General features: G+C 37.9%; 1 protein-coding gene across 3 annotated transcripts in view; it reads left to right on the forward strand.

The window, feature by feature from the left end:
• The window catches only part of LOC131684023 (regulator of gene activity), a 101,588-nt gene that overhangs the window by 17,405 nt on the left and 56,739 nt on the right, over positions 1–27,444 (forward strand). For all 3 annotated transcript variants that reach the window (XM_058966490.1, XM_058966491.1, XM_058966492.1), the window contains exon 3: positions 12,329–12,862. In XM_058966490.1, the coding sequence (XP_058822473.1) occupies positions 12,332–12,862 (531 nt within the window). In that variant the 5' untranslated portion in view covers positions 12,329–12,331. The remainder of the gene's footprint in view (positions 1–12,328; positions 12,863–27,444) is intronic.

Consider the following 27,444-nt stretch of genomic DNA (forward strand, 5'->3'; position numbering starts at 1 on the left):
GGTAGACTATTCTGGTTTAATAAGCGATCTACGAAACACGTTTCGAGTGATCAAAGTCACCCCGATGATCAAAGTCACCCCGGTTTACGATATGTGATTCTGACGGGGAGCCCTTCCGAGAACCTAGCTCTACAGCTCCAGTAGGACAACTCTCGAAACAGAAAAAAAATGAGGTGAAATGTGGCACGCCCACGAGACGATACTTGGATTGTTACGGTGAGAATAGATGTACAGAATAGAATTTTATTTGCATTTATGCTGTAAATAGAGACATTTCTGCTAAATAAGCATTATCTAGATTCTAGATGTTTAGAAAACAGTACACTGATACTTTATTCTGAGAAATGTTATAGATAATATAGCTTTATTTAAAAGTTGTTCGAAAAATAGGGCGGCCCTCTCCCTAATAGATCCAAAATAGGCTCATTACTCTATATTGTATGAAAATATATTGATAGCTGATGTTTGTGTTTATGAAATCTAATACGCAAGCTAAACATGTCTGCCCATAGCGCATAAATCTTAGCATGGTTTTGTTCTTCCTATCTCTTAGTATACTTGTTCCGTGAACGCAATGTACTACATTTGAAAATCCTTGCCCATTTGTTTTTGGTTCGTTTCTCATTTCAAGGTTAGGTTGAATTTTTCAACGAATGCCATTTTTAAAAGGAGTTTTCAAAATGAACGGCTATAGCCCTATTTTCGTTAAATGAAAATAAAAATATTACTCTTTGGTAACATTTGAAATTTTTTGACACTTTTGAAACCGCTCCTAAAACTTGCACTTGAAGTGAGAAAATTTATTTATTTCTTATAATGTTCCAAATTTCACCACTTCGCCGGTAAGATCCACTCAAATCGAGCAATTCACTAATTGACCGCTACGTTTGATTCTATCATCAAACAGTTTGTTTTACGATTTCTCATCAACGATGTCGTTAGTTCATCGATTCGGATATTGATTTATTCGAATTGAAAGTCAGATCGGTTTTAATATGCAAATATTTCCAACCCATAAACAAATCATGCGAAGTATACTTCAAGCATAATTGAGTACAGCGCATAAAAATGTTCAAAACCTGCTCCGATTTAGAATAACCTTTATGTGTGAAATGCGAAACGTGACAATTCGAGCAAGAAATTCGAGAGTTTTCATGCCTGTAGTAGTTGTATGTATGTTCTGTGGGATGGTGTCGTCACATGGCGCGGATGTGCAGGCTGCAGGTTACCTTTATAGTGGCGAACGGGATACGTGAGCCAATAATGAAACGAGGTGTGTCAGTGTGTATGTATGCATGCTCACGTACAGTACACGACGAGTCGTGGGGCGCCTTGATAAGTGCGGGTGCGGACACGGGAGGAAGCACTGAATCCCGCGGGGGAGCGAAGGGATATCCTTTTATATGATGTAAGAGGAGTAACGGTAGAAAAAATAAAAACGAAAATCGAGACCATGGAAAAGCACGTAAAATATTTCCATTGGCTCTCTGGTTGTGTGATGTGAAACATGGGTTGGGTTGGGAGCAGTGAAGTCCGAGCCGCGGGAAATGGTTTGAGTCTGACTACGCACAGAATGTAAATAAAACTTGTTACGTATAATTGTGGGGCTTGTGTGCGTCATCATATAATTGTGGTTGGGTTATGAAAGCAATCACGATGCGGTCTATGTACCTTCTGTACCGGGAGACTTCATCTTCATCTATCGAATTTTGAAAATAATTGACATAATTAAACAAAAATTATGTAGAAGATTTAGCGTTAAAATAAAAAAATATAATTATGTGCATATAATTTCGTTTACTCATTTATGGTAGTTTGCGAAAATGTTGAATACAGAAAATCGAATGCTTAAAGCTATGCATTACGAGCCTGGAGCTGTACGATTGGTGGGTTATAATTGGTTTTAGGCTATCAGTGACTGTCTTCAAACAATTTTCATTTTAACCTGAGAATCTATTTAAGTTGCCAAAATATTTCCATATTGAAATTCTTTTGAATTCTTTGGAAGCTGACCTTCAATGTTAGCTACTTTTTTCCGAGCAGCCTAGATAAGTTGTGTTTTTAGTCTCGCTAGTGGTTGTTTCAACCGGCTATCAGTTACAATGCAGATCATCTGTTCCGGAAGTAAAATCCCACCATACAGCTAACACCAATTGCATTGTGTCACATTAGACCCTTCAACATTTTAAAAAAGTTCGAAAATTTAAATGGGGCATTAGAGCTATGTTCACCTGTGGAAACATGTTAAGATATGTCTAAGGAACAACCTTTGATGATTTGTGGGCATGTAGGGTCTATTAAACCAGAGTGTAAGTGAACTTATCATGAAAACATAGTAAAAGCGTCATTCTTGACTGGATATGGGTCATTCCATGCGAAGTGATCAAGGCACGTGTAATCGACCTCCACGGATTTGAACAAAATTTGAAGGAATTGTTCATCTAGGGCCAATATATAAAAACCCAAATTTTTGTGACAATTGAACCACCCCTCGGGTCATGGGAGTACCCCCCGTATTGGACCCTTGATTTTGTTTTGATCATATCTCCGGTTCTATTTACTCTAGAATCAAACCACAAGATGGCTTTGAAGAAAATTGTTCAAGGAGTCTATAAAAAATATTATTTTTTGCCTACAGTGTTGCCAACTATACAATTTTTCAGTTAAATATTAAAAGCTAATTTTTCTCTCAACACGTAAATTTTAATTTTGAAAATTTTAATGCCATCGCGTTCCTCAGACATTTTTACATAAAAAACGCTTATCATCCCAATATAATATGAGCGCATCCTGAGATACACCGTTTTAAAGAGAAAAAACCGCAATTTCCCATATAAAATCGCAAGCGCGCAACACTGAAAAACCAACTTGAGTATTCCGAGTTCAAACATAATTTTTCGTGAAGTAGACGAGAAATGATGAAAAACTACGTATTTGGTTTGCTTCTAGCAGGTCAGGGTCGATTTTTATGACAGTTTGAAGATTTTCTCAATTTTGGCCAATAAAAATGGATTTTTATATGAGAAAATCGGAGTTTTTCGCTTAAAAATGATACGTGTTTTTTATGTAAAAATGTCTGAGGAACGCGATGGCATTAAAATTTTCAAAATTAAAATATACGTATTGAGAGAAAAATTAACTTTTAACATTTAACTGAAAAAATTGCATAGTTGGCAACGCTGTCGGCAAAAAATAATATTTTTATAGACTCCTTGAACAATTTTCTTCAAAAGCCATCTTGTGGTTTGATTCTAGAGTAAATAGAACCGGAGATATGATCAAAAGAAAATCAAGGGTTTTGGCAATTTTCCAAAACGGGGGGTGCTCCCATGATCCGAGGGGTGGTTCAATTGACACAATAATTTGGGTTTTTATATATTGGCCCTAGATGAACAATTCCTCCAAATTTTGTTCAAATCCGTGAAGGTCGAATTCAAGTTTGCATCTTTTTTTGATCACTTCGCGTGGAATATACCATATACCTCTTAATCTATCCATAAGAGATGACAATCTCTTATGGATGGAACCTTCTCTTAAACATACTGTTCAGCCACTAGTTAATGCTCAACTAGATCAACTTAATAAACTGAAACATGTAGTTTTTGAAGAAATCCAATCCACGTGAACCACATCACCAAACACCTAAAAGTAGTTTAGATGTATGTAATATCTATTTCTTTATCCCTCTCGCAGGCTGATAGGATTGATGGTATTCTAAACATCATCAAGCCACAATAGATTGAATAGAGTTATCTAAATATAAGGACCTTCGCTCTTCTTAGTTTCTATTTGCACCAAGTTCTACTACTAGAGGTTAATTAGTTTTCATGTTAATCCACGAATCATTATGACTACTTAGGCTTTTATTTATAAAAGAAGTCCGTTTCAATATATTGATTACACTACGCCTCGATAGTGGATTATCGAGGAGGCCGGGTTGACTGATATGAGCCTTTTTCTGTTTTATACCTTTCCTCTATTTACCCGCTCATAACTAACAATGAACCAGTAACAAATAGATAATTGAGAAAGGATGTGCTATGTGTGGTGGTTGGCTATTCAAGTATTGGTAGAGTTTGAAGTACTAATGTTTGTCTTCCATGTGATGATCATCAGCTGACGAATGACAACGGTCTTCGACTCATTGATCTCGCCGCCTCCAAGAACATGGCCATTCGTAGCACCTTCTTCCAGCATAGCCTCCTTTATCGTTACAGACGGAATCCCAAATCGACCTCGCCCTGATCGATGGACGGCACTTCTCCGACATTGTCGACGTCAGGACCTATCGTGGCGCTAACATCGACTCTGACCATTACCTGCTGATGGTTAAATTGCGCCCAAAACTATCCGTCATTAATCATGTACGGTACCGACAGCCGCCTCGGTACGATCTGGAGCGACTGAAGCAACCAGATGTCGCCACTGCATACGCGCAGCACCTCGAGGCAGCGTTGCCGGACGAGGGAGAGCTCGACGTGGCCCCTCTAGAAGACTGCTGGAGAACAGTAAAAGCAGCCATCAACAACGTAGCTGAGGACATTGTCGGGTACGAGGAACGGAGATGACGGAACGATTGGTTCGACGAGGAGTGCAGAGCGGTTTTGGAGGAGAAGAATGCAGCGCAAGCGGTCATGCTGCAACATGGAACCCGACAGAATGTGGAACGATACAAACAGAGGCGGAGGGAAGACACGCCTCTTGCGGGAGAAAAAACGCCGCCTGGAAGAAGCGGAGTGCGAGGACATGGAACTGCTGTGCCGTTATCAAGATACACGGAAGTTCTGCCAGAAGCTCAACGCATCCCGCAAAGGCTTTGTGCCGCAAGCCGAAATATGTAGGGATAAGGACGGGAGCCTGCTGACGGACAACCGTGAGGTGATCGAAAGGTGGAAGCAGCACTTCGACGAGCACCTGAACGGCGAGGAGAATGTAGGTACAGATAACCAAGGCAACGGAGGATTTGACTATGTCAGTGCAGTTGAGGACGGGAATGAACCAACTTTCACGTTGAGTGAAGTTAAGGATGCCATCCAACAGCTCAAGAACAACAAAGCAGCTGGCAAAGATGGTATCGCAGCAGAACTTATCAAGTTGGGCCCGGAAAAGCTGGCCACTTGTCTGCACCGGTTAGTAGTCAGGATCTGGGAATCCAAACAGTTACCGGGGGAGTGGAAAGAAGGGGTGATCTGCCCCATTAACAAGAAAAGCCACCACTTGAAGTGTGAGAACTTCCGAGCGCTCACCATTTTGAATGCCGCCTACAAAGTGCTATCCCAGATCATGTTCCGTCGTCTATCACCTAAAGTAAATAAGTTTGTGGGAAGTTATCAAGCCGGCTTCATCGATGGCGGGTCGACAACGGACCAGATCTTCACCGTACGGCAAATCCTCCAGAAATGCCGTGAATACCAGGTCCCCTGTTCATCGACTTCAAGGCGACAGTATCGACCGCGTAGAGCTTTGGAAAATCATGGACGAAAACAGCTTTCCCGGGAAACTGACGCGACTGATCAAAGCAACGATGGACGGTGTACAAAACAGCGTAAGGATTTCGGGTGAACTTTCCAGTCCATTCGAATCTCGACGGGGACTGAGACAAGGTGATGGACTCTCGTGTCTACTATTCATCATCGCTCTGGGCTCAACAGCCGGTGCACGATCTTCACGAAATCCGGCCAATTCGTATGCTTCGCGGACGACATGGACATTGTCGCCCGAACATTTGGAACGGTGGCAGCCCTGTACACCCGCCTGAAACGCGAAACAGCGAAGGTCGGACTGGAACCCAAAACTACAGGATCCGGCTAGGAAACAGCTTTACGATCGACGGGGATACCTTCGAGGTAGTGGAGGATTTTGTCTACCTAGGATCCTTATTAACGGCTAATAATAACGTGAGCCGTTAAATCCGAAGACGCATCATCATTGGAAGTCGGGCCTACTATGGGCTCCAGAACAAAACTGCGATCAAGAAAGATTCACCCCCGCACCAAATACACCATGTACAAAACGCTTATAAGACCAGTGGTTCTCTACGGGTACGAGACTTGGACCATGCGACGCACAGTGGGGCAGAATGCCACTTTCGACGCTCAAAACCTCTAGCGCCCTGGGTATGTATCCTGGAGGATTAGTGTCTTCAGAAAAGTATCTTGGATAGAAATGAGCATTATATTGACAACTTTAGTTTTGATCTAGATAAGTAGAAACTGATCTAGATCAGTTCTATCTTTTGACAGACGCGTTCTATCAAAAAACTTTCTTCGGCAAACTTGTTTGTTTTAATATGTTTAGCATATATACCAAAGGAACTTATACTCTATAACCTATGTAGATGGCGCTACATGACATTTAAAAAAAGTGCTCGAGAAAATGAATTATTCCAATGTTTTATCATTGGATTATCATTTATCATTAGATTAAAATGTTTTATTCCTAAATCTTCGAAAATATACAATAATAAAACAAGTTACAAGGAGTGATATATGTTATTATAATATTTAAAGGGTGTTTTCATCATAAATATTAAAAAAGTAAGTTTTACAAAATTAGTAATAACCCACAAAGCGGCAGATAGCGGCAGCTGGAATTTTGTTTGTGACTAGTAGAGACCTTTAACATAATAATCACGAAGAGAAAAAAGTGTCTATCCTTGATCCTGGAAAGCCTAGGTCCATGCCTTCAGCTGGACCAATTGAGGTTGAATAGAGAGGGGGCAGGGGTCGAGAACCAAAGGGGCGGTTTTTCCATGGAAATCAATCAGCAGTACTGTAACAACATTCTACATAAGCTGATTGATTTTTATGAGGGTCTAACACACGGTGTGGAGGGGAATTGCTTTTTTCGTTTTCGATTTTTGCCCATTTTCTGTGCAACCTTAAGAAAATACACTCGTACCTATTAGACAACACTCATGGCGACATGACCGGGAACCCTATCAATATAAGGGATCCCACTCTCTGCCAGAATTCTAAAGGCGCACCGAAAATTTAATATCAGACTCACGGTTCGCGTGACCATTCAGGAACACACGCAAATATGTTACAAAATCATGTCAGCGTACAAACGTTTGAGCCCCTCGCGGTTTTCTAAGCAACCTACGCCCACGAACTCGCAAACACGATTATACCCCGGTGATAAGGTGAACGTCTCAGCACTCATAAACTTACCAGCGCGATCTCAAGCGTGAATCTACAAACTCTCTCGCTCGCGCCATCAGGAACCGGGATTGTCCGGAAGTCTCTATCCTCGGTACCAACAGTCTACGTCCATGTTAATTAACAAAAAAAAATTGAAATAATAAGAAGAAAAGAACTCCCATATCCACTAGACAAAACGTTCCATGGCGACATGACTTTAGTGATATGGGGTTACTCACTCCCTGTCAGAATGCGATCCGTACACCGAAAACTAAACATCAGAATGACAGTCCGCGAATATATGAATGGCCGCAGGGTTTCAAAATCGAATTTATGCAAGCGACGTCACATACACACGAGTACACGCGACAAACACGTCGACATACGAACGCTTAAGCCCTTCGCGATCATCCACGCACACTTATGCCTGCGATCGCGCATACTTGATAACACTCCGGTAATTATGTGAACGTTTTAGCACATACGAAGTTATAAAAGCGGTCTCAAACGCGAACCTGCAAACGCACGAGATCATGAATCGGCCACGAATTTTTACACGCGAAGTTACATACACGTTAGCACACGCGACATACAAACGTACACGCTATCGAACACGTTAACGTACAAATGCTCGAGTCCTTCGCGATGATACACGCGATCGCGAAGTCTTTACGCCCGCACATACCTGAACCGTGCAATGAATATCACATTCAGAATCACGGCCCGCTACAATTGGCCTAAAGCAGTGTTTTAGTGGGCGACATTGCCTGTCTCGTCTGCAAATTGTAGTATGTGATTCTGACGGGTAGCTTTTTCGAGAACCTAGCTCTATAGCTCCAGTAGGACAACTCTCGAAAAAAAGATAAAGATTGATGTTTTATGTGGTATTTACTATTCTGTGATACCTACTTTAACAGTAGGTATCACAGCGTAGTAAACATCTGAAAATTTTTATCTTTCTTAAGCTGATTGCCACTTTCTCAAGTCTCCCCATAAAATCTTGGTCAAGTCTCCCCAACCTTAGTTATTGCGTTCAATGTCGTGGTAATTTTAGTAATAACTATTTCAATGTTCCAATTTATTTAAAATAATTTCACTACTTCATAATGAATAGAATAATGTATGCGTAAAAGTAATTATTAATCGAGTAGATATGTCCGTACAAAGTTATTATAGAATATTTTCTATTAGGAGAGGATTTTTCATTCAAAACCTTCAAAGTTACCTTAAAGGAGCGAAACAAACATAAAAAATTTGTTGACATTTTTTTAAAAACCTAATAGAACCCGTCATAACCAATAATAGAATTCTGCGCTTGGTCAAGTCTCCCCACGTTCCCCTTCTCGTCAGAGTAACTGATATTGTGAGTTATGAGTAGAGCTTCCATTTCCCGATTGTATTCAGCTTCCCAGGACTCGAAAAATTAGCTGGTGATTTCCCGAGAAATCCTGGAAATACAGAAGAAAAATGGAAAATAAAGTATTTTCTTGTAAACATAAGAATTGGTAGAAATTTTCAAAAACGGTTGATCACATGGGTTATCAGATGACGCAGATTTGGTAGACTAAAGATCATTGCATCATTCAGTCACTCAGTTTTTACTACACAAATTGTTGTTGTTCTTGGATATATAACATAAGTTGTGGTAATCACTATCGCGATTATAACGATATATTAAACGCAATCCCAAATTGAATTTCGTGATAGAGTTATTCGATGGCATTTGGTCAATTCAATGTGAAGCACCTTTATTGGCTATCTCCTATACTTAATAATATGATCAGGTGCTCCAGGATTGTTTGCAGTTATTGCCTATTAAGTGAAAAAAAATATACTTTCCGAATGAAGATTGAATCAGAATAAAGCAAACAGTGTACACTGAGGGTCTTCCATTGATTTCCTGTTCATATTCGGGCGGGTATACGTGATCTTATGTTCAATTGAAAATACTACACTCAAAAGCGTCATAGTTTAGGAGCGTGGTTTTATAGTCGAGCTCGGACTTCTTAACATCTTTAAGACCGTTTCAAAGATTAAATGATTTAATAATCAAACTCTGTATAATCCATCATAAAGTTGATATTTAATTTTTGGTCTTCTTCACGTTGCTCGAGATATGCATGCAAAAAACCTACCAAATATTTCTGTACACGTTCTAACTATAGTCGTTGTTTATTGTTTATGAAGGCGACATTAGAAAAATTCGTTGTATTCTTATATCAGATCATTCAACGTTCGTTTGAGCTATCACCTTCCATCTCCAGGGCGGATCATGTTTGCATATATGGATGTATAAAATATGTATAAATAGATGGAGGCAAATTCCTTCCATAAAAATACTTTTGATCGGCAGGAGATTGAATGCCCTTATTTTTGTGCTGCGCTTGCGTTGAACACGATAGCTCTACAAGCAATCCACTAATCGATCTGTTTTTAAAGGATTTCTCTCATTCATCTCAAATTTTTGAAACAAAAATTAGAATGTTTATAAAAAATAACATAATTTCGGTAACCTATTTCATATAATAACAAAATGATTCGGAGCCACGGTTGACAAATTTATTCATTTTGGCTTGTAAACAACTATATACCTCGGGTTGGGAATAGCGTAGTTGGTAAATCGATTGCCTTGTGCGCAGCTCACCTATGTTCGATTCACAACGCCGCACAAAGAGTTAGAGTTTTTTGTAACTTGAAAAAGGACGAATGACCTTATGGCTCAATCCTCTACAATCAAAATATAAGGAAAATCTATATATCTAAAACGTATAAAAATATTCGGCATTTTACCGAGCTCAACGGTATATAACCCATTAATCTGCGAAGCAATCCAAAAGGTATTGTTGGCAAATACTACCCTACCCTCTTCAAATGTTTGCCGATCAATATAATTCTGACCGAGTTTTTAAAAAAACTGAGAACGGTTTTCTCGGGATTTTCGAATAACGGGAATGAGAAAAAATAAAGCAAAAATCCCGGGAGTTCAAGGAGATAATTATCCGGGATAAAAGCTCTAATTCTGAGTTTCGATATGGGACACGAGCCAATAGCCTTATTTGCAAGAATGCATGCATGAGGCATTTCTCGTGGAATAGTCCTTCTTTATTGTAAACAATAAAGGAAATAGTACAATTCTCCCAGAGTATTTACAATAGCCCATTTACATGGAAAATATAGTCGAAACCAGCCTAAATTGATAGGTTTTATAAGCTTTCAATAATATTACAAAACAACGAAGTTATGTTAAAACCTTGCTTTTCACCGTTCGCTAAAAATGTCCCTGGCAGTACTGTTCCAATGGAATCAAATCAGTCAAATTGCAAAAACTTTGGTCATACTGATAATACTAATGACCGCGAGTGCTCAAGGGAAAGGTTATAGCCCCAGTTATCAGCCTTACTTGTTTTTGTAAATAAATCTTGGTGAAACTAAAAGTTTATAGCTGTTTAAGAACGTTGTTGTCTCTAAACAACATGGGGAAGGTTATACAATTCGTAAGAACAGCTCATGATATAAAGAAGGATAATAAGCATATGTTTTAATTATTGAAATGCTGTTTTGAAAAGCGACTTGCTGAAAAGAAACAAATAATTATGCCAAACAATTGAGTAGAACGTTTACTATGGTATGTTCATAGTTTCCTACAGCGTTGTTTCTTTTTCGCGAAAATGGATTATAAGGTTACCATTTCCTTTATAGTTGGCTTAAACAATTGTTCGAGAAATTTAACATTTTTGAATGACGCTACCTAACAACCTATCCAGTAAATTGTCGCTTACGATAAGTGGACTAGTCAAATACCATTGCGGTGATCGTACGTATTGGGATACGATTTATCCGAGATATCTTTATTTTGGTGGAGTTTATGGGCATGTTTTTGAAGAATTGTTTTGAGTGTTAATTTATTCGATCAATTTCCATAAAACGAGACAACTTTTGAACAATGTTTTTCTTAAGTTTTCAATGCAAAATATCGCAAATTACTCTCACTCAATTTGTAATGTTTTGTAATGCAAGTTTAGGAAAATATCGTTCTAATCTTATATTGTCTAACACACGTTTCAAATAGTGAAATAAATAGGTATTCTGTTCACTAAAACGGATGTTGTTTTGTTCCAATTAATCATTTTGTTTCATTTTTCTTGACAAACTGTTACATCAACGAGATTTAGTCTAGCAACAGATTCGTCAAATCAAACAATTTTCGGCGTAATCTGTAAATACAGACAACGCTATTCAACGTACATGCAATTTTCGCTTGTAGTTGCTAACCAACTTTACAAACAGTTGCTGCGTTGAGCAATCTTTAATTCAATTGGATTGGAACTGCTGTAAATATTTCCAATAAAATGTCCCACATAGAAAGGTCACAAATGTCGATAAACCAGAAAACCGGTGTTAGCTCTTCATTTCCATACTTAGTTTTACGACGAGCTATTGCATTGCAATGGGACGAACAGACAAACGGACATACTACGTGTGAACATTTTAGTTTATACTGAATGCCTAGTCTAGAAAGAAGGGAAGTCAAAAAGCTGTGTTCAATGCACTTCTTTTTAAGACCGTCGCGCTATCATTTGTCACCGAAGTTTAGCAATTGCAAATTTATAGCCTGGTAATTTGAAAGGTTCCTTTCCAAGCTGAAGCAGCAGAGTACGATTATGCACTATTAGCAGAAGTTACATTCCTGGCAGGTTGTTTGTAGTTGTGATTCTTCATGTTTCGCAATGCGGTTGGAAATGATTACGTTTACATTAAACAACAATTCAGTGAGAGAAAAACATAATACAATGGCCTTCAAAGTGATGTTGAGATCCCATTGTTCGGTAGAAGGAAATTCTTTTCTGCTTTTCGCCACTCCCGTTTCGTTTTTTTCTGTTAATCACAATCCCCCGGGAACCAATAAGGGGCATGCAGGGAGGTTATTTGGCATGACAAGGGAGACGGCAGAAGGCACCTCTGTGTATTTGTGCATCATGTTGTAGTCATAGCGATGAAACAAACGAATCTTGAGAAGAAGTGCATTAATTCAAGTTCTTTTCTTTCTTTCCTTCTCTCTTTTCATACGCGTTCTACTTCGATTCATGCCATGATGATGGTATCGACAACAACAACAATGGTGATGTTCCTGGTGATGCTGAAATGAAACCACGACAATTAAAAAAAATACAATCCGATTCGGATAGGTTATGGCAAACTTGAATTTCCAACAGCCTCCGAGAAGTATACCAAGTAGTGCATCGTTGAGTGGGAGAGGAGGTACTGCGGGTGGTTTCGGTAGCTCATTATCGGGCCATGTCACACCAACGTCTGGTATGTTTCCAACTGCAGCAACGGGAGCAGGAAGCTTCGGATCGAGTCAACCACCTCACTCGCAACAGCAGCAGCAACAGCAGGGGCAGCAATCGGTGGGCCAAGGTGTCCAGAATCAACCCCCGCAGCTGTCACCGAGTAGCGCTGGTGCGAGAAACGGTGGAAATGGTGGAGCGTCGAGTGGTGGTTCCAGTAGTGGTGGAAGCGTGGTTGGCGGAAGCAGTGCGAATCCAGCTACCTCTAGTGCTAGTACCAACGGTTCCCAGCAGCAGCAGCAGCAGTCCCAGCAGCTTTCCTCCTCGAACTCGTCGGCGTCTAGTGGGGCGAACGCGAGGAATAACCTCTTCGGTGGACAACGAGGCTTCGCGGACCGAAGGGCAATGCCGGGACTTAGTGGAACGACAATGGTGAGTTGCTGTAGCAATGTAGAATAGTTTGTAGTTTGAATTGGTCCTACAGTTCACCTGGTGCTTCCCAGGGAATACGGTAGGGAAAGCAGGGTGAGTGTTCCCTGATTCATCTCAGTTCATCTGGTTATCCTATCCACTTGAAGGCATTAATTAGTTGGAGCACTATCGGCTGGTTCCGTGGGACGGATTGGTTAGCAATAGAAGAGTGGCACACGATTTCATTTTGATCGAGCGCGATTATTTCACATTGGTCACGCCAATGTTTTCAGTGTGCTGCTTTAAAGAACTTAGCGGAGGGTTAAGCGTATTATATGTATTAATTGTATCTAATTATATGTATCTAATTATATGTATCTAATTATATGTATTAATTGTATAGGTCGAATAGTCGTTGAAACAGTTGGGTCTTCTGAATGATAAGATCAATAATAAAATATTTAACTACTGGGTTATATGTGAGATTTATAGCCAAATTTTAAGTCCTTCCAAAAATTTTCTTGCATTTTTTATCAAAAAATAATTGACGCGTATTTTTTGTTTTGGATGAATATGATATTTTTTTCAAGTAATGAGTTTTGAAGTTTATAAAATTGAACATTTCTAAATCACCGATAACTCGGAAACTATTCGATGTATGACAAAAAATTGAATAGAAAAGGTTGCGTTTTTGCAAATGTTAGAAGCAAATAAGCAAAGTCCCTCTAAAAAATTTGTTTTTAATTTTTTGAAAACATTTATAATTATATTGAGAAGATTGTGTAAAAATTCCAGAATGGACTTCGAAGTACTTTGCGAGATATTTCAATTACTTTTACCTTTTTAATGTTATAATTGAAATATCTCACGAAATATTTAGAGATACACTCTAAAATGCTTACACAATCTTTTTAACATGATTCATAATATGTTAAGAAAATAAGCAAAATAATTTGGCCCAATTTTAAAAAACTTCAATTTATTCATAATAATGGCAGAATACATAAGTTGTATAACAAAAAAAAATTGCACAAGGTCATTCAAAGACGCAATTTTTTATTTCATTTTTTGTGCATCGAATAATTTTCGAGTTGTTAGTGATTAATAAATGCTCAAACTTCCAACGTTCAAAAACTTATAATTTGAAAAAAAAATAACCGAAAACAAAAAAGTGTTAATTATTTGTAGCTAAATAATGCAATTATTTAACTAATTCGGCAAAATCATCGACTACTATTCCAGATGTAAAAGTACAGTCTTAAGGCGTTGTCACCGATAATAGTTTGACATGCGAGGATCTGCTCTGCAGTACGGGGTTGGCTGTTTTAGAGACCGCTTACTTCAGCCAGTGAAAATACTTGAGTGCAAGCGTTGGCACTCAGTAGTAGTTGCAGGGGATGGTTCAAAAACGTACCCCCAATCAAACTCTTATCGGGTGACCTTCGCTGGTACCGCTTTGCCGAACTACATCCTCTTGCACAAGTTTCGTCTGCCTGTGCCTCTGTTTGTGCCGCGGGCCATGAATTGCACTAAGTGTAAACAATTGGATCACACAGCCATCCATTGTAACAAAAAGCCCGCTGTGGAAAATTCGGTAAGAATCATGCGGATGATTCGTGCAGTATGAATGCTGAGTAGTGGCCTTACTGTGCAGAGATTCTGTATGATATCTCGACATGTCCAACGTACAAACTACGCGGGGATTATCTAAAATGTTCCCCATGGGGAATGTTCCGAGCGTTCTTTCGCAGAAATGTTAAAGAAGGCCACGCCACCATCCTCAACGAACCGCTATGCTCTCTTGACTCCTAACGGAGAGGCTGCCTTAAAGCTATAGGAAGAGGAGGAACATTTTCTCTCCTGAACTTACTTGTAAAGGCCAGCCAAGTAGTAAATCGCAACTAGTTTCAATCGTCTAAGTCCGAACTATGTTGCAACGAGAAAACAATAAAGTTATTTTTGTTGCACTGGTTGAACATAGATAACATCAAGGTTATTTAATAACAGTCATTTATGTTGCCAGCTATAACATGTTCATTAATATTCCGAACTGATTGCTGATGCTGCAGAGTTTGTTGAAATTTAGTTATGATTTTGATTTTGTGATATATATTTTGACAATTGCACATTTGTCCTATACCAAAATTCTTACAGAAAACGTTTCAGTTTACAAAGTCATATTCGTGTTATACGTATGTATCCGTCACATACCATCATTACGCCTTTCAGCATAAACTCACATGTATTAATAAAATGCTTTCGCAACACTAGATCAACAAATTCACAACTAATGCTTTGCAAAACGAAAAATAAGTTGTATTTTTGTTGACATTACATTGCGAAAATTCACCGACGACACTTCATTGGCTTCACTTGACATTATAGAGGCCGACCATCGATTTATTGAATCCAAGTTCGAAAGATGAATATTGAATAAGAGCAATGTCGATTGATCACATCGTCGCTGTTGTGCTATCTTATGACAAACGCCATTTTGGGGTGAACTGAGTTAGATATGCCATGTTACTAAATTTTAAAATCTCCATGAAGTCGCGTTTTCAGAATTTTGAAATTCTGCTGGGTTACTGAGATATAGCGAAACACGATTATGACAAGCGCCAATTTCTCGAGTGATCGAGTTGTGCTATCTTATGACAAAGAAAAAAGAGACAACATTCTTGGTTTGTTGGCTTGCTATAAGCCGAAAAGCTTATAGCAAGCCAACAGATGTCTCTGATGACATAGGTAATTCCTATGCAGATCAACCATAAGCATTAGCTAGGTTCTTGTCTCGGGAGCAAAACTTTTCCTACCATAGTTTTTTTCAGGGAATGGTTGGCTTATATATTCATGATTATTGAACAAATTTCCTTTTGAGATTTCCACTTGTTTTGGAAAGTATACCGAAATGTAGTGATGGATTATGTAAGAAGAACATTTGTTTCGTCCTGTCAACAATAACATTGTTTGATATACTTTGTTTCTAAATTGTCAATGAAACCAATTTTTGTTCATTGTTTTTCCGGAATAAAGGAGGAAAATTGGAAAAACTTTGTGTTCTAATACCATCATTTTGTAACCTGATATTGCTGCTATCGCATGGAAAAGTATGATATTGGGCATAGTGATCTATAACGCATAATTTTACGAATCAGTTATAATACATTGTTATATGAAATCTTCTGTACGCATTTGTGACACGTCATACATATTTTATCATCAATACACACTTATGACACGTATGTGAGCGACTTTGGTTTACATTTTAAGCAAAAATTGTAAATATAGTCAACCGATCTTCGCACAAATCGAGAGATTACTTCAGAAAAGATAGAAGCATCGAATGCCTTCTCCGAAAAGCTTCTAACATTTATAAATTTTAAGATATTCAATCTCAAACTTTAAAAATCGTTTTTCTCGAAAAGTGCTAAATGGCGCTTGTCATAAGATAGCACAACAGCGACGACATGCTAACTGAGTCGTCAAATAATCCAAAATAATAAAACATTGAAAGCACCCTTTATCCCCCCTATTTTTTGGAAAAATATCAAAGTTGCGACTAAATTTATTTTTCAATTTGTAATCTCGTGGTTCGCTAACGGAACATATGTGTACCACTGGTTGCGTTATTACCAATTTCAGTTCCTTTAACCATTGAGTCCTTATTCGTATCCATTCATTTTTATAAGATGCGCAAGTATAAATACATTTGATTTGCCGTTGGTTCAAAATAGCTCCTATTTTAGTGGAAATAGTTTATTTCTATTGTGTCTTGTAATAATATTTCCCTGTGCTTCGCATAGGAGTATAACCCAATAGTTCAACTATTGGTATTAATGCTACTACTACGGCAACAGAAAATTTTCGTTAAAATCATTTGTATCACATGTTTACATTGTTCCGATGCACCGAACATATTATAGTTAGCGCCACCGTACAGTTCGACGCCTGTATAATATGAAATGTAGCGCATGAAGTGTCATCGGTGAATTTTCGCAATGTAATGCAAACAAAAATACAACTTAATTATTATTTTGCTACACTTTAGTTATGAATTGGTATATTCAGTGTTGCGAATGCCTTTCATAAATATGTGTGAGTTTGTGATTCAAGGTATAACGATGACATGTGCCTGATACGTGCGTATGATAAGAATACAACTAAAACGTTTTCAGCAAGAATAGAGTAGTACAGGGTCATATTAAGAAAAGATATTTTTTAATGTGCACTGAAAATTGTTCGATGGAGACAAAACGTATGCTGGAATAATAGTTGTTTTCAAATAAAAATCTTTGCTCATTGATAAAAATTTGTTCGAAAAGCATATTGTTTTGTATTCACCAAAATCACATCCTAAATTTGGCCCTGGTTGGCTTGGAAGCCATGTTGCTTATATGCATCATTTTCTATTGTATTGGATATAAAACCTCAATCGGCTCGCGAACATTTATAAAAGTCTACCGTTAAAGCAATTTACGTTCCTGATTTATGATTAATGTGTGTTTTATTGAGTAACATTGGATTTCTAATATGACTCGGGTTTCCCCTTGAAAAATTGTTTTAAATACTATTTATAATTTGGTTTCACCAAGAGCGCGTAAAATAATAAGAAGTGGAATGAAATATCACTCGGTACACTCTGATGCGCAGTAAAATTTGATGCTTCATTGGCAATTTTTGATATGAAAAATGACGCTACTGTTCATATTTAAATAATCAACATGTATTTTGACTTGGTCTTCATTTTCATTTCCACTGGTAACATAATCTTAACTATTTTCGTGAAAATATGTTACTCTTCAGTTGCGATTGACAGTCCAGGTGAACGACAAAAAAGTATCATTAAGTAATCTTGTTGCGATCTACATTCAACATATTGACAACAATATTATTTCATTTAGCTATTCTCGGATCGTTATTGCAACGAAACGGGAACTAGTTTTTACAGTTTTGTTCAATCATAATTATGTTGAAAATCGGCCTAAAACTGCGCTTTTTGGGTAGCGCAGGAAGTTAAATGTCAGTTGCAACAGCACCTATTTTTTGTTTCCAACTGGTTATGAAATAGTTACTGAAACAAAAATTGCTACTTGGGAAGGTGTCCCTTGACGGGGCTCCGAAAGTGACATCTCGTGGAAGTGTTGCAACCAAACCGAAGCAAGTAGCACCTAATCTCGAAGGATTAAACTCAAAGAAGGAGCTCCCAGTACTTCCCGGAACATCAAAAACCCCAAGTGTTCCTCTGTTTCAGTTCGAAAATAATCGCGGCACTGGAATTATCAAACTGTCGGACATTGTGGACTGAATAATAAAAACTTTCAATAATACTGATCCTATTAAAAGTCTTATGTTAGCTTTTCTCCCTACAGTAAGAACATATTTAAAGCAGTTGACTGCGAAATGGCCCCTCCTTTCAGCGATTGTATCCTTCGATGGCTAACTCATCGAACGAGGTCACGGATTTGATCACTGTTCTACAGCGGAATTGCAGAAGTATCATCCCAAAAATAGATCCTTTCGAAATTTTTAATAAATAGCATTAGATTTATGTGAAACTTGTTTAACTTCCGATATAAACCCAAACTTTTACGATTTTAATATTATTCGCTTGGATCGAGATGCCCCCTACGGAGGATTACATTTGGGGGATCAAAAAGTGCTATTTCTTCTATAGAATTAATACTTCCTTCGATACCAGGCATTGAAATTGTCGCTTGACAAGTAACAATCAAAGGCAAAGATCTTTGCATAGCTTCCATATATATTCCCCCCAACACTGGGATAAGGGAACCGCCAGCTACATGACATCATATAATCCCTCCCTGTACCGCGACTAGTTTTAGAAGACTTTGACTCTCACGGTACGGAATAGGGTTGCCTTTATTGATGATAACCGTTCTTCTTTAATTCACAATATTTGCGACAACTTCAATATGACAATTCTAAACGCGGGTGACACGGATTCCTCTCTCACCAGCGTGCCCAAGTGCATTAGATTTATCCCTTTGTTCGACCTCGCTACAGTTAGATTGCGCGTAGAAGGTAATCCCTGATCCCCACGGTAGCGAGCATCTTCCGATCGTAGTCTCGATCACCAACAGCTCAAGACCATTGGAATCAATTAATATCTCGTATGACCTCACACGAAATATCGGTTGGAAGAGCTATAATGCCGAGATATCCGACAATATCGAATCTACCCAAGAACTTCCTCCGGAGGAAGAGTACAGCTTTTTTGGCTGGCTTGATTCTCGACAACGCGAATCAAGCTCAGACTAAATCAGTACCCGGCGCGAATATACAAAAACGTTCTCACAATCCGTGGTGGGACAAAGAGTGCGTATACGCAGAGAAAGCTGCAGCGTATAAGACCTACCGCGACGATGACCCGCTAGTACGCGATGTTAGAAACGCGAATGGAGAGTTTGATGAAAGCCAAGGAAAGTGGTTACTGGCACCGGTTCGTTGATGGATTAACGCGAGAAACAGCGATGAGCACTCTTTGGGACACGGCTCGGTGTATGCAAAACCGAAACACTACTAACGAGAGAATGGAATATTCAAACCGTTGGATATTCAATTTCGCCAAGAAGGTTTGTCCGAATTCCGCCCCGGCACAGAAGATTTACCGCGCCGCGTCCCCTCGCGATAACGATAACGCGAACGAAACACCGTTTTCGATGGTGGAGTTCTCACTCGCTCTCTTATCATGTAACAATAAAGCTCTAGGCCCAGAGAGAGTCAAATTCAACTTGTTGAAGAATCTGCCAGACACTGCCAAAAGACGCTAGCTGAACTTATTTAACAAGTTTCTTGAAAGTAACATTGTCCCACACTATTGGTGACAAGTGAAGATCATCGCCATCCAAAAACCAGGAAAACTAGCCTCCGATCCCAATTCATATCGACCGATTGCAATGCTGTCCTGTGTTATCTGCTGAGCATACATTATTCTTTTTTTGGATTCGCACTACTTGTACAGCCCACTGTTGTCTGCTAAGTGTTATCAGTCTTCCGATGTAAGCATGTATGTATACTTCGCCATTTTCTATTACACCTTTGTGTATTGAATGTAGAATCCTTCTCTTAAACACACGTAGCACTCGATAGTAAGCCTCCTGCAATGCCCATGCCCTATGACCGTACAGAACAATAGAGAGTATCAGATGTTTTTATAGAGCATGTTTCGTACGCGCTAGTAGGCTACAGATTTTAACTGTCTACGCGAACCTTAGAAAGTCATAATCTCAGTCGCAACTCGCTTTTTTACCTCGCGGATAACATCGCTATCAGATGTCACTAAAGTTTTAGGATATGGGGGTGGGCGTGGCGTAGTTGGCAAATCGATTGCCTGCTTCAATCGCTCTAACGTCACAAACGAGTCGGATGCCTATTCGGCTATTTTGGTGCTTGATTTTGAAACACCCAGCGTGTTACGAATAAACTTTATTAGTTTTGTTAGAACTCCATGTACAAACGTTATCCACATTAGTTCGTTTTGTTTCACTGAGTTGTACGCTACCTTGAAATCCACAAGCAGTTGGAGAATTCGCAAGTTGTATTCCCGGAATTGTTCCGCGATCTACCACAGGATAAACATCTGGTCCGTAGGCTTTGTTCAAGGAGCACTGGTCCGTAGGCATTGTTATAGTCGAAGAATCTGCCCTTTTCCTTAAAGGGGGGTTAAGGGTTCCAGCGAATAAAAAACACTTTTTGCGAATTTTTTTTAGAACTTTGCGTGAAGCGAATTCATCAAAACTTTTGTACATTATAGTACATTATTTTCAATAATATTCTGTAACCCCCTTAATTCAAAAATTATCTCAAAAACTCGACGTAGGGGTTAGGTATTTTTTACATAGAATGTGTATGCAAAGTTTGAAAGAAATCGGGTAAATAGTTTTTGAATAGCAGGTAACACCGCTAATCATGTTTTTTCAGAGACGTTCTACAAAAAGCTTCGTCACCGAGTCGTTTATCGATATTTTTGCATAAAAAATACAGAATGTTATTGAAGTGATACACTATAATGTACAATAGTTTTGTGGCAACTCTCCAAAAAAATACCACGCCCACCTAAAGTAGCCCGAAACGACTAAATTTAATTTTACGAATCATTCAAATTCAATTTGAACCAATTCCCGTCGAAGTGTTTATTATTTCCCGGATTTACAAGACTTTGTTGCCATGCGAATAATATTACGTCACACTATCCAGCCTAGCTTTGATCCGAGTATTTATTATGCATATTATATTGTGTGTGTTGGACAATTGTTTACATGCCTACCATTTCGATCAAGCGAATCCCGACCAGAAGGAAATAACACAATTATAACTCATGCTGATATTTTGTTACGAAAAATTTCCTATCAAATTTTGTTATAAAGTAGAAACCGTTAGGTGTTAAAATAACAAAAATGCTAACAAAAAATTCTCTACGAATATCACATTTATAACAAACGTTGATAGCAATATAACACGATCATAACAACTTGAGATAGCATAACTGACCCCAACATAGCTTGTATTACTTATTGTATAATATCAATGATTTTAGCGTGCACGTCTAAAAATAGAATATGAGGAAAATATAACATACATTAGGGCGCTTTTCGCTTTGAAGCAAAAAGCTTCATGCAGCAAAAGCTTTTATAGCATTGCCATATGATTGCATACCTGCTGGGTGATTGTTATTGTGAGTATATGACAAGCAGATTATTATTTTTCGATATATTGCCGCTTTGAACCTGGGTATTCTGAGTTTGATGGGAAAGTTTCCTGCATGAACCAACGACGTTGTTTTCAACTGAGGTTTAATGTTAGCATAATATTCCACGCATCCGTCAAGGGCAAAAACGATTATAGATGCAGAAGACGTTTTCAGAACGCACACATTGAACCTTGTCCAAGCCTAAGTGCTGTTTGTTTTCCTGGTGTCATACGCTTTGTTTTTATTCAGTTTCACTCACTAATACAGGTGTCTGTATGACGATAGACTGAATAGCTTTATAATATCTTTTCAGATTAGAAAGAGGGGCTATTTTTAGATTCTAAATAGTGTGCTTTGGCGCTTCTCTTGTACGTTAACGTGTTTTACATGGTTTTTAGAAATAATGTCGATGCGACATGGTAATATTGAGAGGATATTTTACGTAAATTATTTTACGAAGAATACAATAAATCTTATTTAGGATTCCGCATAGATTCAAAGCAACAAATGAGTTTTGTGGTTTCAAAATAAGTCTCTTTTGGGGATTTGTTATTGGCCTTTTTGAAATGGGGAAGACTAAACAAACCAGTACAATTTGATTTCAATTCGCGTTTCTTTATTTCATTTGGACTGCTTGATACTTCCTGCATATTCTTCGATATAAATTTTATAGGAAAAATATTGTTAACATTTAAATCATACGCCTCCTACTCGAAGTAATGTGTCAGAAGAGTATCTCAGAAAATAGGAAATGTCATCTCTTAATCCAACTGCAACCAAGTATGTCAATCAAACACCTCACCGACAAGATCTCCGACCACTTGCATCTAAAATTTGTCTGTACTCAAAATGCGGAATTTTTAAAATCCAAATAAAAAATCAAAAGCTTCGAAAATTCGCTTTAAAAAGTTTAATTACGACGCATAAAAAGAGACTTCAGTGTATAAGCAAATAGACTGTCATTTGTGTAACCGTTAGCATTCAAATATAATTGTGAAAGAATATAACTTACTGTAACATCATCGTTGTATGCGTATATTAATATCATATTAGAGTAAAGCCATGTCAAGTGATCCTCGAATTTTTCGCAAAATCACCGATCTTCGTGAGGTATATTTTATTGGATAGGGATTATGGTGAATAGCTTTTGGTATAAATATTTCGTTAAAACACCTTTCATATTTTAAGATATTAACCCTTAAACTTCATTGCATAATAAAATTGTAAATTTTATATCTCAAAAACCACTAAAGACAATTCGATGATTTTTTGCACACTTATGGAATGATATTTGCGCTATCTCATAAAAATAGTTTTGCTGTATAATTATGTGAATAACGGTACTTTGCATCTATTTAAAAATTTTAATTATATTTTTTCTTATGTTCCTCGGGCTAAAAATTTTCAAAATGTATGTCAAATTATGCGGCAATCTTTCACCTTCAATAATTTTCATTTTTGCTCCTATAGAGAGTTTGGAGGATTTTGTAACAGTGCGCTCTTTCAACGCACGGCCCAATTTGTGGCATATGTCTTAATGGGTGCAAAAATACTGCGAAAATAAATATGGACTTTAACAAAACACAATTTTCGTTAAATTTTCAATTTTTCATCCCATGTTTATAGTAGTGGGTTCCTCAATTACGCGTTTAGAATATAGGAAATTTTATAATTTTATATCTTATAGTGTATGCCAAGGTAATGAAAAAGGAATATTCGTTGACTCAACAGGTTCATGCGGAAAACTGTAACGATGATTTATAAATAAAGATCGTTGATTATTAACTGAAATTCGATAAAATAAATAATATCTTACCAGAACTTGGAGTACCACAAATTAACAGAATTAACGGTAGCAATAGCGATAAAAGAAATCCTCATATATTAATGTTGTAGACTAAAAATGAATTTGGATATAACGTAGATGTACTTTGAGTAACAAAAGTGTTTTTGATGATGTTAATTGTTAGAAACGTTAAATTATATTAACAAAAAAATATTATGCAACTATAATTTTTGTTGTTTACTGCGGTCAAAAAATTTTAGAGCATCTCAAAATGTCGGGAAAAAAGTCATCTTCGATAATCCGTATAGAAAAGATTACTCTTTTGCACTAATCAAGAGATGTGGTCTCTTTTTGTCATGCGATGCGCACTTCCAACGCGATGCGCATTCCGACGTTGCGACGTGCGACGTTGCCAATATATACGTTCTCGCGGGCTGCATCAAAGTGGGCCGTGCGTTGAAAGAGCGCACTGTTATAAAATCCTCCATAACTCTCGATAGGAACAAAAATGAAAAATGATCAATACAGATTATTGAAGGTGAAAGATTGCCGCATAATTTGACATACGTCTTTTTTAGCGTGAAGAACACAAGAAAAAATGCATCTGAAATATTTAAATAGATGCAAAGTACCGTTATTCACAAAATTATACAGTAAAAATATTTTTATGAGATAGCGCAAATATCATTCCATAAGTGTGCAAAAATTTATTGAAGTACCTTTAGTAGTTTTTGAGATATAAAATTTACAATTTTATCATGCAATAAAGTTTAAGGGTTAATATTTTAAAGAATAAAAGGTGTTTTAACGAAATATTTATACCAAAAGCTATTCACCATAATCCCTATCCAATAAAATATACCTCATGAAGATCGGTGATTTTGCGAAAAATTCGAGGATCACTTGACATGGCTTTACTCATTATTAATCCAGAAGATATAATCTTGACATAAATTTTCTTGCATTCCTGATCGGTATATCATAAAGATAACACAGAGAGTAATAAATATCAACATGAGATATAACTTTGATAGTTTTCTGTTATGATGTTCTAATCGGGATACTGTTATACACCGACTAATTACCAATGGAGTTCTTTTCAATTCACACGCGATTAAACTCGTCGATATACAAGGTGTTACCCCTATCGCACTTTGACAGTACGGCGTATTTCACACATGATGTGAAGCGGTTGGCAAAACCAACCAGCCAATTGGTCACTGTTGGAAAAATATTGGTGAAAGTTTAAAAATGAGCACTGTTGTAGCTTTATACCAAAACAGCGAAGTCGCACCATCATCCATGGCTTCGGATCATAGGCCGGAAAATTATGGTAATTATATCAGTGTTACATGTTGAAGCTAATAAAATGCTAATATCGGACGTGCGCGGTAACACTGAGATATACCGGCGGAGACGAGCGGGAAAAGAAACAGGTGAGATATCAGTAATGATAGTTCGCCTTTTATTAGCAATTATAATGTCTTCGGTTGATGTTGTCCGGTTTTCGATCGGTCAGCACCAGCTCGCGCTAACCTCGGTAAACCCCAAAACGGGACTCAACATCATCATTGGCTAATGCAACCCTGCTCGTAGAAGTTATCGTAGAAATCTGCGTGCTCCTGCTGTAGGAATTAGCACTCGTCTGACGTTGAATAAACCAATAAACAAAACATACTCCACGCTTTCAGCATTGGTTAGATAACATGTCTGATATGGGATTCAAATGTGATAGTTGAACAAAGCAAATACATATTTGAGTTGCTAATGGGATACCCATTTCGGAATAGCTGCGAAACTTTTACCTATGCGTATTGTTTGGAAGTGAAACATTACGACTATGGCCTATGGCTTTAGTTTAGCCAGTCTTATGATTGGTTATTTTTTTTCCGTAATGTATAAATCTTTAATGTAAAGTAAATAAATACTAAACAGTGGATACCGCAGTATCAAGTTTCTCTAATTAAACCCAAGCATTGCCAATGGCTCGTGATGGCGGAGTTTGGCTGTATTATGACTCAAATGACAAATGCGTTGCGTAAGCACGATATACTTCGTAGATTGCAAACTGATGACTCTCATTCCCACACAGACTACTCGAGGAATAATGTTTGGGAATAACAATTATCCCAGTCGTAACGGGAACTTGGTCTGAGAGCCACCATGGCAGGTCACTAGAGATGGGCGAGTGAATCGCGAATCTATCAAAAGAATCGACTCTTGAGAAAAATCTGCTGTTGATCGACTTAGGTGAATGTACAATTACAGAATAATTTTGTAAAAGTTGCCTATTTCTGAGTGCATTTACCAAATTCAGCATTCAGTTTCAACTCCTGCTTCATTCATTCACTTCCAAGATTACTGAAGTTTAACACAGAATTGAATGCCTTCAAGTCACAGGAGATATAAATTAATTCGCAAACAAAAATTTGTTAAATGTGAAGGCAAAATTTGATATCTTTCTAAATTGAATTTGAACCGAAAATAACTGAATGAATGCGCCGAACCGAACTAATGAAGCACGATGTTCCCATAAAAATGTAAGCAAATGGAGAGAGTTAACTGTGAACATAAACCACATAAAAATAATTAAGCGCGATGAATACACGCACACTTATTCGTATATATTGAATCAACATATCTACTCCAGATCAAAATCAAACAGAATTTTTTTTAATCTTCCCAAATGAATCACAATCGATCAAAAGTCGATTCTTTTTTTTTTGAGTGAATCGGACCCGATTCGCTCACTAAATTCAATCGGTTTGCCCATCTCTAGTCTGAACTGAACAGTTTCCTGATTGATTAGAATTAACACAACAGTAAATGTAACTGATTATCGAGAGTAAATTCTGTCAAAATCAACTTGAGCTCCGGACAGCGGTCTATCAGGAATATTGTTACCAATTTACATTTTTTATTGATTTGGGAAAGTTGTTAATTTGTTGGGATCTAGATTTTATTTTTACATGACATGCAATATGGATAAATAGTCGCCGGTTTTCGCAGAAAGAAACTTTGCCAGCTATTCTTACGCTAAAAGTTAACAGATTTCTACATTTTAGAATAATTAAACAGGTTCTATGAAGCATGTTCTGTGCTTTCTTCGCTTAATTTGCGGCCGCCCAAATGCCTCCAAAGCCAACACTTTCGAACCTTACTTAGAACAGTGGTAGTGGGTTGGTATGAATGAATTATTCAGAATCGCCAGTAGGTATCATATGAGAGGCTGAGAGTAAGAGTGGGTTAAAATTTTGTTCAGAGCAAAAGTGGGTTAAAATATTCTGTTAGATCAGAAATGGTATAGTCATCACACCTCAGGCAAAAGTGGATCAAATATTAATTCGCGCAAAAATGGTTCGACAAAATTTTCAGGGCAAGACTGGTATAGAATATTAACCCATTTTTGCGCTAAGAAAAGAATCAGAATTTTCTTATTCGGACTTGTGGGAAATGAAATTTTATTAAATTTTTCGATGCCTTAGAAATCGTGTAATATAGGATCCGTACAGGTCAATAGGCATCGGAAATTGACGATTGCCGCCATTTTGAAATCCAAGATGGCGACTTCCGGTGCCCACAAAGTAGTGAGAACCACCATCAATATGGGTGTCATTTGAAAGGGGATGGTGAGCAGACATCGAAAATTGACCTTCACCGCCATTTTGAAATCCAAGATGGCGACTTCCGGTTACCACAAAATAGTGAGAACCACCATCAATATGGGTGTCATTTGAAAGAGGATGATCAGCAGACACCGAAAATTGACCACCACCGCCATTTTTAAATCCAAGATGGCGACTTCCGGTTACCACAAAATAGTGAGAACCACCATCAATATGGGTGTCATTTTAAAAGGGATGGTGAGCAGACACCAAAAATTGACCACCACCGCCATTTTGAAATCCAAGATGGCGACTTCCGGTTACCACAAAATAGTGAGAACCATCATCAATATGGGTGTCATTTGAAAGGGGATGGTGAGCAGACACCGAAAATTGACCATCACCGCCATTTTGAAATCTAAGATGGCGACTTCCGGTTACCACAAAATAGTGAGAACCACCATCAATATGGGTGTCATTTGAAAGAGGATGATCAGCAGAC

This window comes from Topomyia yanbarensis, chromosome 2 (genome assembly GCF_030247195.1).
Source record: "Topomyia yanbarensis strain Yona2022 chromosome 2, ASM3024719v1, whole genome shotgun sequence".
Taxonomy (NCBI): domain Eukaryota; kingdom Metazoa; phylum Arthropoda; class Insecta; order Diptera; family Culicidae; genus Topomyia; species Topomyia yanbarensis.